Raw genomic sequence first — 12890 nt, forward strand, 5'->3', positions numbered from 1 at the left:
GCATGTGTATATTGCCTCCAGGCCGAATGCAGAAGGGACATCTCTTTTAATGTCTTATTAAAAAATTAGAAGCAAAGCAGGACCATGAAATCTGGGGGAGCCTAGTCATCCACTTCCTCTCCATTGCCTTCAAACAGAAATTCCAGCCTCAAATCCGTTTTATTTTTTTAAAATTAGTTTATTTATCTATTTTTTAACTTCACAATATTGTATTGGTTTTGCCATACATTGACATGAATCCACCATGGGTGTACATGTGTTCCCCTTTCAGAACCCCTCTCCCACCTCCCTCCCCATCCCATCCCTCCGGGTCATCCCGGTGCACCAGCCCTGAGCACCCTGTATCATGCATCGAACCTGGACTGGCGATTCGTTTCACATATGATAATTTACGTGCTTCAATGCCATTCTCCCATATCATCCCGCCCTCACCTTCTCCCAGTAGAGTCTCTAATACTGTTCTATATATCTGTCTCTTTTGCTGTCTCGCATACAGGCTTATCTTTACCGATTGACTAAATTCCATATATATGTGTTAATATACTGTATTGGTGTTTTTCCTTCTGGCTTACTCCACTCTGTATAATAGGCTCCAGTTTCATCCACCTCATTAGAACTGATTTGAATGTATTCTTTTTAATGGCTGAGTAATATTCCATTGTGTATATGTACCACAGCTTCCTTATCCATTCGTCTGCTGATGGGCATCTAGGCTGCTTCCATGTCCTGGCTATTATAAACAGTGCTGCGATGAACATTGGGGTACACGTGTCTCTTTCAATTCTGGTTTCCTTAGTGTGTATGCCAAACAGTGGGATTGCTGGGTCATATGGCAGTTCTATTTCCAGTGTTTTGAGGAATCTCCACACTGTTCTCCATAGTGGCTGTACTAATTTGTATTCCCACCAACAGTGTAAGAGGGTTCCCTTTTCTCCACACCTTCTCCAGCATTTATTACTTGTAGACTTTTGGATAGCAGCCATTCTGACGGGCATGAAATGGTACCTCATTGTGGTTTTGATTTGCATTTCTCTGATAATGAGTGATGTTGAGCATCTTTTCATGTGTTTGTTAGCCAGCTGTATGTCTTATTTGGAGAAATGTCTGTTTAGTTCTTTGGCCCACTTTTTGATTAGGTCGTTTATTTTCCTAGAATTGAGCTGCAGGAGTTGCTTGTGTATTTTTGAGGTTCATTCTTTGTCCATTGCTTCGTTTGCTATTATTTTCTCCCATTCTGAAGGCTGTCTTTTCACCTTGCTTATAGTTTCCTTTGTTGTGCAAAAGCTTTTAATTTTAATTAGGTCCCATTTGTTTATTTTTGCTTTTATTTCCAATATTCTGGGTGGTGGGTCATAGAGGATCCTGCTGTGGTTTCTGTCAGAGAGTGTTTTGCCTGTTTTCCTCTAGGAGTTTTAGTTTCTGGTCTTACGTTTCGATCTTTAATCTATTTTGATTTTGTGTATGGTGTTAGAAAGTGTTGACCAGTTTTCCCAGTACCACTTGCTAAAGAGGTTGTCTTTTCTCCATTGTATATTCTTGCCTCCTTTGTCGAAGATAAGGTGTCCATAGGTTCGTGGATTTATCTCTGGGCTTTCTATTTTCAAATCCATTTTAGAGGGAAACACACACCTTATTATAATGGACCAGGAGCTATGACGGCTATCCATCCTTTCCGGTTTGAGCCCAAACTATCCCTGAATGTGTAATTTTCATTGTAACTGACTGCATCACACATGAAAGCCAGTCCTACCTGGGGTTTACTCTGGGCACTCATGCAGCTGGGACCTTCTCACTTGTAGGCCCTGCCAGCACTTCCAGCATTCTTCATCACTAGAGCAATTCTGACATAGTCATTTTGCTGTTTATCTTTTGGCTGTGCTGGGTCTTTGTTGCTGCTTAAGGGCTTTCTCTAGTGGCCTTGCCAGGGGGCTACTCTCTAGTTGTGGTACACAGGCTTCTCATTGTGGTGGCTTTTCTTGTTGCCAAGCATGGGCTTTAGAACATGCAGGCTCAGTAGTTGTGGTGCAAGGGTTTAGTCCTCCCCCTGCTTCATGGTGGAGAGGGAAATGGCAACCCACTCCAGTATTCTTGCCTGGAGAACCCCATGGACAGAGGAGCCTGGCAGGCTACAGGCTACAGGGTCGCAGAGTCAGACATGACTTAGCAACTACACTACCACCACCACCTCCTGCCTTGTGGAATGTGGGATCCCTAGCAGATCAGAGATTGAACTTGCATCCCCTGCATTGGCAGGTGGAATCTTAACCACTGGATTGCCAGGAAATTCCAGAGGTTAGATTACTTGATCTCCCTTCACCCCCAAATTATTTCAGTCTTTTAGAGTACGATTATAAAGATACATATGCTGGAGTGAGCCAAAGAATATTACTAGCCCAGTAGGAACAGAACAGGCTTTAGCACAACAGGGTGGCTTTAGCTTCCCTAGGAACCCACTGCTGGAGTGGTTACATTCTAACGGGTAAAGGCCAGATTTGCTGCTAAACATTCTACAGGATACAGGGCAGCCTCCTATAGGAAAAGATTATCCAACCAAAAATATCAACAGTGCTGAGGTTGAGAAATCCTCTTCGAGAGTGACAGCAACACCTCAATGATTAAGTCTGAATATTCTGAACTGCCAGAAATCATCTGGAAGTAACGGCTTTTGCACCACTTCCTGGTGAAAACTGAGAAACTATGAGAAACTATTAACCACTCTAATGCTTCAATCAAGTATCAGCTGGACACCCATCAAGAATCACACTTTCTTTAAACTGGGATATGAATGTATGTGTTCTTTATTAGGATGCTCACAAGAATGACACATTAGCATTGTCCTTCTGATTGGATGGAGAATACACATCTGACCCACATCATAGCAGGAGACAGGCCCGGGTAACAGCTCTCAGAGCTGGTACAAGGGTCCACTGAAGAAATTGCCATTCAGCAAAGCGAGAATGCTTCCTTGGATTCCATCATCTCTGCTGCAGCTTCCAGTCAGTCCTCCATGATGGGCCCAGAATCCTCCATTCTAGAACCTCTTGCCATGCCTTCAAGACCTAGGTCAACTGGCCCATGTCTCACTCACCTGGGCGCCTCTGGAATTTGGCAGCATGTCTCTTTGGTATGCTGCTGCCCTGCCACCCTCAGGGGGCAAAGGTGGGAGTTGGGGGGGGGGATACAACATTACCAAAAGCAAACAGCAGGGGTACATCAGCAACTGACACTTCGGGCATACACCCAACAACCTCAAAGAACACATGCTTCCTCCCCAAATGATACATAATGCCCTGCAGAGCAAAGGAAACCCCTCGATGATTCAGACGTGTGCAACAATCCTGTACACTGGGAACGAGGGGTACAAGCAGACAGTTATGCCATCGTGCCCTGCACAGTAGGAAGTCAGCACCTGAAAGCTGGAACCAAATCTCTATCTTGGCTCTTCCCTGCCTTTAAATGGTGTCATCCAACCTGTTTCCACCTGTTCTGGGCATCAGTTCATTTTCCAAAAGGAAGGATAGGATGGTAGAGAGGAAGGGGAGATTAGGGGAGGGGCTGACAACCTATAAAACAAGACAACAATACAAAAATGCAAAAACCAGACTGAGCATTAAAATATTTTATAACAATAGAAGGTAGCTGGAAACACTGCATGCTAACAGACCATGTGCTACATACAGCTAGGAGAGGGGAGGGGTCAGCCGGGAGTGTGGCCACTGGTTCAGACCAAGAGCCTTTCAATGGACTGCTGGATGGACTGGATCTGCTGCTTCAGTTGTGAGCCCTCTTTGATGGTGACGGAGCAGGCGATGACAGGCCTGGAGACCCCGCAGGCTCGCCCCAGGGCCTGCTTGGAGCGCACGAACACGTAGGGCACGTTCTTGTCCTCACAGAGCAGCGGGAGGTGCAGGATGATCTCCAAGGGCTCCGCGTCTGCGGCCATTACAATGAACTCAGAGATGCCCCTGTTGAGGGTTTTGGTGGCTGCGGAGAGACGGACATGAAGTCAATAGGTGATGGGGGCTGGGGCAGGGAAGCCACAACAAAGGAATTTCCAAGGAAAAGAAACAGGTGCAAGAAAAATGGGCAAAATTGTCCAGGATTAGGCAATTCTCTGTCCCACAGTAGCCCTGGGAAGAGATAGGGAGCCAAGCACCAAATCCCCAATGCCTTCCTCAAACTCTACATCAAACCCATCAGTTCTGTCAAAACGCACCCTAGATCCTAGAAAGAGCCCTTCTTTTCCTGTCCTCTGCTACCACATTCTCCAAGTCACCACTATCTCTTGCCTGGGTGACGGGAACAGCTTTCACCCAAGCTTCACCAGCATGAAGCAGTGTACTGCAGCTCTTCTCCAACCCCGTGACCAAGGGTCAGGGAGCTTCCATTCGAATCTGCCACGATCAATACTTTGGAAAGTTCATACCACACGCAACTCACTGAGCAAGTTCAACACCCCACATCATTGTTCAAATTCTTATTCCTTATTTTATCATTTTATTTAATTTATATTTTTATTTCTGGCTGTTCTGGGTCTTCCTTGCTGCTTGGGCTTTTGTCTAGTTGTGGCAAGCAGGGGCTACTCTTAGTAGTGGTGTGCGGGCTTCTCACTGCAGCGCCTTCTCTTGCTGTGGAGCACAGGCTCAACAGTCATGGCACACAGGATTAGATGCTCAGCTGCGTGTGGGATCTTCCCAGATCAGGGTTCTAATTGTGTCTCCTGCATTGGTGAGTGGATTCTTTACCACTGAGCTACCAGTGAAACTCTCTCAAATGCTTATTCCTGACTGCTTATCTCTGTGACCCAGTGCTAGCCCACAGGCCACACACGCTGCTGCTCTTAGGTCCCCATGGTGGGCCTAGCTCTCTTTCCACCTTGGAAATCCAGTCCAGACCCCAGCCAGGGACAGTGCTGTTAACACTCTTCTCCGGCCATCCTCTGGTTGCCTTACCCTCATTGGCTCCTTTTCGAAGCTGCTTGTAGTTACATGACTGCTGAACAAGGTCCAGTAGTTTCTTGGTGAGGTGGGCATCTGCAAGAGGGTAGGCCTTTGGATTGACGTCAGCCTCAGTCTGTTGGGGGGCGGGGGGCGGGAATCAAAGCATGAGCCAAACTGAACCAGAAGTTGTTCCAGACAAGTCACAAAGTACTTCAACCAAAAACTGAGAGGGACAATAGGGAGCTTCCCTACTTCCCCTCCCCCAAACATACACATTTAATTTACTAAATCTAAACAAGCATAATTTATAGAAACCCAGCACAAATTTCTATTTCCTTTATATTTGAATCTTCAGTTTTCAGTAAGAATCCTGGTTTCCAAAACATCAAAGTATTTTCTCATTTATTCTACCCTGTAATTCACATAAAATGGTTTCAGAGTTGCTACACCAATACTATCTCCATTAACTATAAACCCACCAAGGTCAAAATTTCCTTTTAATATTACAATATATCCAACTAAAACCATCCAGTCAGAGTACTATATTCCAAAGTTACTCAAACACTATATTTTACCTTGTGGCTATCAAGCTGATATACAATTAAGGTTCTTTTTTATTTAGTTTGCTTAAAAATTCTTAAAAATATATAAAACATTTATGTGGTTCCCAAGTCATTGTTTTGAAAACTAGTAAACTGTAGAGCCTTTCCTATGTAGACTGAGTTGCTAGGTATCCAAGCAGCAGGTAAATTTCTCTTGTATTCCACCTAAAGAATGATAAAATTAAACAGCACCATCCTGCAAGCCATACTAATTAGTTAATTAATCCAAACAAATTAATGGATTCAGGTATTGGTTTTAATAGCTACCAACATCACACAAAAAAAATACCGTATGACCAATGCCTCTCTAGGCTTCCCTGGTGGCTCAAAGGTAAAGAATCCGCCTGCAATGCAGGAGACCTGGGTTCGATCCCTGGGTTGGGAAGACCTCCTCGAGGAAGGCATGGCAACCCATTCCAGTATTCTTGCCTGGAGAATCCCTACAGACTGGGGAGCCTGGCGGGCTACAGTCCACTGGGTTGCAAAGAGTCGGACACAACTGAGCGACTAAGCATACTGCCTCTCTTGAAGAAAAGAAAGAAAGAATGATCAAGCAGTCTTGGGGGAAAAGAGGAAAGCTAGGAGAAAAGATGATCAAGCCTTCCATCCCACCCTTTTTTTGCCCGCAGGGCATGCGGAGATCCTAGTTTCCCTGAGCAGGGATGGAAACTGCGCCCCCTGGAGTGGAAGCACGGAGTCTTAGCCCAGACCACCGGGGAAGTCCCAGCCTTTGATTCTAATACTGCTACCAAATCCAAGTCCAGAACCCAGGTCTGGCTGCTCGAAAGCCAATTCTCCAGAGACAAATGCTGGTAGGAAAGGAAAGGTTGCTTTATTTTGGAGGCCTGTGGCAACCAGGGGAGAACAATACTATATATTTGATATTAAGGAATTATTAAATTTGGGGGTATTGTAGTGGCATCGAAGTTGTTGAAATTTCTCATTTTACAGACGCATGCTGTAATACCTACAGATAAAATGCAACCCCACTGGATCCACTGCAAAATAACACACATAGAAAACAAACTCGGTGGTGCCTCGCCTATTCCATTCCTCCTACCTTATTTTCACCTCTCGACTTTAACTATTTTTATTAATTTCTCATTTGCTTTCACTGTGATTCTTTTTACAAATATGTATTTTATTATATATATAACCTGGGTGCAGCCCACATTACCCTTCCTGAGCACCGAGCAGTTTGCCCGCAGTGATACGGTCTAACGCTGGGTTTGGAGGCTGGACCGCGGCACGCAGCTTGCGGCACGCGGCACCACGGTTCGAGGTGGTGACCCATGGGCAACGGCCCAGTGGATATACTCACCATATTGAGTCTGCCTTGATCGTCTCCTCCCTGATCCCCCAAGAGATTAGAAGCGACCCACCCTCCCCAGAGGAATTGGAAGTGAGGTCAGCGGAAGTGACGTTGAGAACCCGCTCGCACCCGGAAGCCTGGTCCCATACAACGCACTGGGTCAATCTGTCATGGTCCCAGGGTGATGAGAAATTAGGGGAAGTTCGAGATGTTTCACGAAGTGGGAAAGATCTCTAATTATTTGCTCTTCTTCATACACCCAGGTGGCTCAGTGGTAAAGAATCTGCCTGCAATGCGGGAGACTCAAGAGATGCGGGTTCAATCCCTGGGTCAGGAAGATCCCCTGGATGGAGGAGGAAATGGCAAGCCACTCGAGTATTCTTGCCTGGAAAATCCAATGGACAGAGGAGCCTGGTGGGCTATACTTCATGGGGTAACAAAGAGTCCGACATGCCAAGCGACTAACAGCGACTGAGCACGCGCATACATTCTAGAATCAACTTTTTTCAAATTCTACCAAGAAAAAAAGAAAAGAAAGAAAGAAAAAGAAAAAGCCTGCTGGCACAGAATTGATTTGTAGATTTAAAGTAATCCCAGTTAGGATAAAACACCTTTAAGATACAGAATCTGAAAAAAAAAAAAAAAAGATACAGAATCTGTCAAACCAGTTAAGCATATGTATTTACTTAACTCTTTAGTGCTTTTAAATAAAGCTTTATAATTTCTCCAAAAGCCTTAATATCTTTTAGATTTACTCAGATATTTCAGCTTAAGAAAATTCACTCTATTCCTTAATATTTTAAGAACTTCTTTTATAAATGAATTGGCACTGAATTCTATCATATTTTTTGTATGAGATGGAGGAGTTAAGACTTTTCTCCTTTGTTTTTAAAGTTTTTCCAGTGTTGGTTGCACAAGGCTGTAAATATAAGAACACCCACTGAGTTATACACTTATTTTTTTCCTACTACACGCTTGTTTTTAAAATTGATGCATAACTGACCTATGATATTATGTTAGTTCCAGGTGCACAACACCATTATTTGATATTTCTATACATTACAAAACGATCACCACCGACTTACACACTTTATGGTATGAAATTATCTCAATAAAGCTACTTTTTAAAGTAGGTGTAGTGGCTCAGATGCCACAATGCAGGAGGCCAGGGTTCAATCCCTGGGTCAGCAAGATCGCTTGGAGAATGGGATGGCTACCCACTCTGGTATTCTTGCCTGGAGAATTCCATGGACAGAGGAGGCTGGTGGACCACAGTCCATGGAATTGCAAAGAGTCAGACAGGACTCAGCGACTAACATGTAAAAGCTTTTCCATGTTAAAAAACTTTAGTTAAAAAAAGAAAAACAAAACTTTAGTTTTTCTGAGTCATAATTAACATACGATACAATATTAACTTTGTTTCTTTACTATTATTCAGCCCTCCTACTTCTACTTTAATTCATTTTGACTCTCTTTTTTTCAGGTATTTGTTCCTCTAAGTTTTTATATTTATAGATGTCACATTGCTCATAATATCCTTTCTTTTTAAATGTCTGCAGATCATGTCTCCTTCAAGTTTGTTATTCCTTACTTATAACTTTTTGCTTATTTTCCTGATTAATCTCATCAGAGGGGACTTTTCAAATACTCTTCTGATTTTGTCCACCTTATAACTAGATATATTTTCCATTTCAGTAATCTCTGCTTTTGTTTTCTTTCATGTTATTTTGTCCTTTTGATCTTTTCCTAGCTTTTTAGTGCCCCCATCTTAGGTTCCTATACTTTAGTTGTACCCTACATACTCTGATATTTGGTATTTCCATTATTGTTCAGTTGTTTCCAAATTTCCCTTATTATTTTCAATTTGACCCATGAGTTCTTTATATCTTCTTTACACTTTGTTTCTAAGTCATTTGCATTTTAGTTGGGAGAACATGGTCTATATTATTATCAATCTTTATCTTCTATAACTGATGGGTGCAGTATTCACTGGTTTCACTACCACCACTAGATCAAGTTTATTCATAGTGTTATTCACATCTTCTATTTCCATACTGATGTTTTGGCTTCACAATCAATTAAATGCTACATAACTGCATATCTATTTCTTTTTGTAATTATGTCGTCCTCATCTTATTTGTACTTTCTTTCCTTAGAGTGTCGTCCACCTCCCTGCCCACCCCCCACCCCCCACCATTTTCCACTCTAGTGGTTGGAGTTATCTTTATTTTTTTGATGGCTACTGAGAAATCACAACTTATGTTTTTAACTCATCAAAATCTAATGCTCATCAATAATGTCACAATTAAGAACCTCCTCTTAAACAGTTAAGTTCCCAGAAACACTTTAATTCCTATCACTCCTCATTAATATACTTTTTTAAATGCCAAATATTTTTACTGTAGCTTCCAATCACCCATCTCTGGGAACTAGGATTCTCATCTCTTAATAAACATCAAAGGCATAAAAGGGGGAGACTTCAGGAGATCCACTATGATCATCCGGTCCCATCACTTCATGGCAAACAAATGGGGAAACAATGGAAACAGTGACAGACTTTATTTTCTTGGGCTCCAAAATCACTGCAGATGGTGACTGCAGCCATGAAATTAAAAGACGCTTGCTCCTTGGAAGAAAGTGAAGTGAAAGTCCCTCAGTTGTGTTCGACTCTTTGTGATCCCATACACTCCATGGAATTCTCTAGGCCAGAATATTGGAGTGGGTAGTCTTTCCCCTCTCCAGGGAATCTTCCCAACCCAGGGATCAAAGCCAGGTCTCCCACATTGCAGGCAGATTCTGAAAAGCTATGACCAACCTAGATAGCATATTAAAAAACAGAGACATTCCTTTGCCAACAAAGGTCTGTCTAGTCAAAGCTATGGTTTCTCCAGTAGTCATGTATGGATGTGAGAGTTGGACCATAAAGAAAGCTGAGCCCCGAGGAATCAATGCTTTTGAACTGTGGTGTTGGAGAAGGCTCTTGAGAGTCCCTTGGACTGCAAGGAAATCCAACCACTCCATCCTAAAGGAAATCAGTCCCGAATATTCATTGGAAGGACGGATGCTGAAGCTCCAATACTTTGGCCACCTGACACGAAGAACTGACTCACTGGAAAAGACCCTGGTGCTGGGAAAGACTGAAGGCAGGAGGAGAAGGGGACGACAGAGGATGAGATGGCTGGATGGCATCACCAACTGGATGGATAAGAGTTTGAGCAAGCTCTGGAAGTTGGTGATGGACAGGGAAGCCTGGCCTGTTGCAAGTCCATGGGGTAGCAAAGAGCTGGAAAAGACTGAGCTACTGAACCGAACTGAACTATGATCAAAGAGGAGTCACTTTATTGGTTTAATAAAAGTCAACAACGGCAACAAAAGTTCCACTCAATTTTAAAACCAAACCACCGACCTTATAAATAGCAACTGAAAGTTGCTGAGGGTGTATTTATTCACCTTTTAATTTTTCCAAGGGTTAATTAAATGAGAGAATGAATGAAATCTTACTGCTAAACAACTTTAACCCGCAGCTTGATGTCTTTGTTCTCCTCATACACCAGACAGCCAAAACCTGCAAGTTTTGATTTGACAACAAATACTGCATGCCCCCTCTCTCTCTCCATACCAGGCATAAAGGCAATTAAATGCATTATTAAACTGAGACCACCTGATTCCAAAACTTTTCAAGGAACTCCGAAAGATAAGCACTAGTTTAGAAGGTTCAAGTTCTAGACTCAGCAACATACCAACCTCAAAATGGGGGTGGGGCGGCAGGGAAGATATCCATTGGGATCCAAGAACCGTTAAAAGGATTAAACTTCATTATGAAAGTCGAAGTGTTTTTGCAAACTCTTCCCTCCTTACTAAGTGCCGACCAAAAGTAGGTACCAAGCCACACGATCTGATTAAAAAGTTAGAGACCATCAAGAGTTTTAAAGGAGCCCCGCACGTGGTGCTCCCAGGACTTTTGATTTCTGAGGTTACTGCCTCACAGGAGGAATCTTTCCTGCATTCCAGGTTGGGGTTCCCTCCAAACGCCAAAGGCCCCTTTAATCTCTGGCACAGGTAACTTGCGACAGGCACTAGCCGCAGACCCATGCAGATATCCTTCTCCTGAACCTCAGCAATGGGAAAGTGGAGCTGGGCAGGTTGATCCAAACCCAGGGTTCCACATCATCCTCTAGCGACCCCTCCAAAAGAAATATAAAACCAACAAAATCAAATTTTCTCATCCGACTTTCTACTCGGTCCCACGTGGGTTGGTCCCTTTCTCCCAGGCCGGGCTATGCCCTCTCCGCTCATCCGAGGCCTTCGGCCAGGAGCACTAACTGCTGACAGACGCTCCATCACAGAATCCGGGACTCATCTCTAGCGTTCTAACCTCGGGCCAGGAGAAAAGACTGCTTGGGGCTACTCGGCCGTCCGAGCTCGAACCCCTCGCCGGGCCGGCGAGACCGCGCGTGTTCTAAGCAGACAAGCTAGTGAGAGAACAGAACCCCTAGTCTCCCACTTCCTGGCTCTTCAGCCAGGCGCACACACTCACCATAGCTGCGGTTCAGTGGTACCGTCCCTCCTCAAGAAGCACAGGCGACGTCAGAAAAGAACTTTCCGCCGCGAAAAGTCGCAGAGAAGAAGTAGAAATGGCCGCTAGCGGCCGGAAGCGGAAATGACTTCAGAAAGAGGGAGGCTCTCCCCTTAAAGGGCACCAGCGCGGGACGACTTCAGTTCTGGGGGAGGGACCGCCTTTGACGTAGTTTTAGTGTCGTTCTATTACCACTGGAGAAGGAAATGGCAACCCACTCCAGTGTTCTTGCCTGGAGAATCCCAGGGATGGGGGAGCCTGGTGGGCTGCTCTCTATGGGGTCGCACAGAGTCGGACACGACTGGAGTGACTTAGCAGCAGCTTAGCAGCATTACCAGTCATTGGCAGGAACAGTGAGTTTAACATCCAAAAAATAACACGCCAAAACAAAGAATTTCGGTGGTGTCATTCCATTGCTAGTTTATTTTGTAGCACATTTATGTGATTTTAATACCATTTTTTTGACTCTACATGGTAGTAAAGGAATGGTATGGAGATAGTAATTGGTAATCCTAAATGTTTCCCTTCATATTCAGATATCTTTGTTAAATTTTCTGGTGAAGTGTGGAGTCCACCAGAAGTGGAATCCACTGAGTAGGGAATTCAGTGGAGTAGGGAATTTTTCTTCCGGTTTGGGGATGGAGGTTGAGTTTCTGGCAGGTTGGATTTGGAGATGTCTAGGACACCCACTTTCTTCCTGCCCAGCATGCTGCTTTTTTCCCTGCGCTGCTCCAAAGTTCCACTGTTTAAAGCTAGACTCATGCCTCATTACCTGTAAGAGGTCCTCCTGGATCCCTCACCACCTCCAAAAAGTTATCCTGGATCTTTACAGCCCTTACTCGTCTCTCTTCCCAAGACGCCAGGCATGTCTTGGGACCGTTTGGATCTAGCCAAAGCTAGACCATAAGGGGTCAGTTCCAGGCATTTCGTTTGGAAACCTACAAGTAGAGATCCAGCAGGGCACTTGGGAATCATGAAGTGCAGCTCTTTAACTTCACAGATACTGAGGCCCAGAGTGGGTAAGTTGCTTGTCCGCAGTCACAGAACGACACAATGGCAGAAGCCAGAACCCGACCCTGGGATTTTTGGCTTTCAGCTTGGGTTACTTCCACCACATCTGGTTACTATGCTTGAAAAGCCAGCTGGATGGGTTTGAAGTGGCTCCAGGACTGAACTTTTATTACATGAAAAATCCCATCAGACCTCATCCATGCAAATCTATGACTTGTCAAATAATAAAATTTGTCTCCAAATAAAGAAATTCCCACTGATGACTCCTTAAAGAGCAGAACCTGTGATTTGGACCCTGCTCTTCATCTTCCTTGGATGCAGTTTTATATTGCCATGTTTGTTTGTTTTTAATATTTATTTGGCTGCACCAGGTCTTAGTTGGGGCTTTCCTTGTGGCTCAGCTGATAAAGAATCTACCTGAAATGCAAGAGACTTGGATTTGATCCCTG

General features: G+C 44.1%; 2 protein-coding genes across 3 annotated transcripts in view; one reads left to right on the forward strand and one right to left on the reverse strand.

Moving 5' to 3' along the window:
- Positions 1 to 2780: 2780 nt before the first annotated feature.
- SNU13 (small nuclear ribonucleoprotein 13) lies at positions 2781 to 11471 on the reverse strand. Of its 2 annotated transcripts, none has more exons than XM_081587696.1 (3): positions 11392 to 11471; positions 4953 to 5073; positions 2781 to 3984 (listed from the first exon to the last, which is right to left on the reverse strand). In XM_081587696.1, the coding sequence occupies exons 1-3, from the start codon at positions 11392 to 11394 to the stop codon at positions 3722 to 3724; spliced, it is 387 nt and encodes a 128-aa protein (XP_081443822.1). In that variant the 5' UTR covers positions 11395 to 11471; the 3' UTR covers positions 2781 to 3721. The 2 variants fall into 2 exon arrangements, with proteins under 2 accessions (XP_081443822.1, XP_081443823.1); XM_081587697.1 differs by lacking the exon at positions 11392 to 11471 and adding an exon at positions 6864 to 6961.
- Positions 11472 to 11571: 100 nt separating this feature from the next.
- The window catches only part of MEI1 (meiotic double-stranded break formation protein 1), a 73504-nt gene continuing 72185 nt past the window's right edge, over positions 11572 to 12890 (forward strand). Inside the window, exon 1 of the mRNA XM_081587679.1 lies at positions 11572 to 12449. The gene's annotated coding sequence lies outside the window, so the exon portion shown is untranslated. The remainder of the gene's footprint in view (positions 12450 to 12890) is intronic.

This window comes from Giraffa tippelskirchi, chromosome 4 (genome assembly GCF_054371585.1).
Source record: "Giraffa tippelskirchi isolate mGirTip1 chromosome 4, T2T-mGirTip1v1.2.pri, whole genome shotgun sequence".
Taxonomy (NCBI): domain Eukaryota; kingdom Metazoa; phylum Chordata; class Mammalia; order Artiodactyla; family Giraffidae; genus Giraffa; species Giraffa tippelskirchi.

Bases quoted from the DNA above. Each gene is read 5' to 3' on its own strand.
- SNU13 (XM_081587696.1), bottom strand. The intron at 3,985-4,952 runs GTAAGGCAACCA...GTCTCTCCGCAG, and splicing joins TCGAAAAGGAGCCAATGAGG to CCACCAAAACCCTCAACAGG.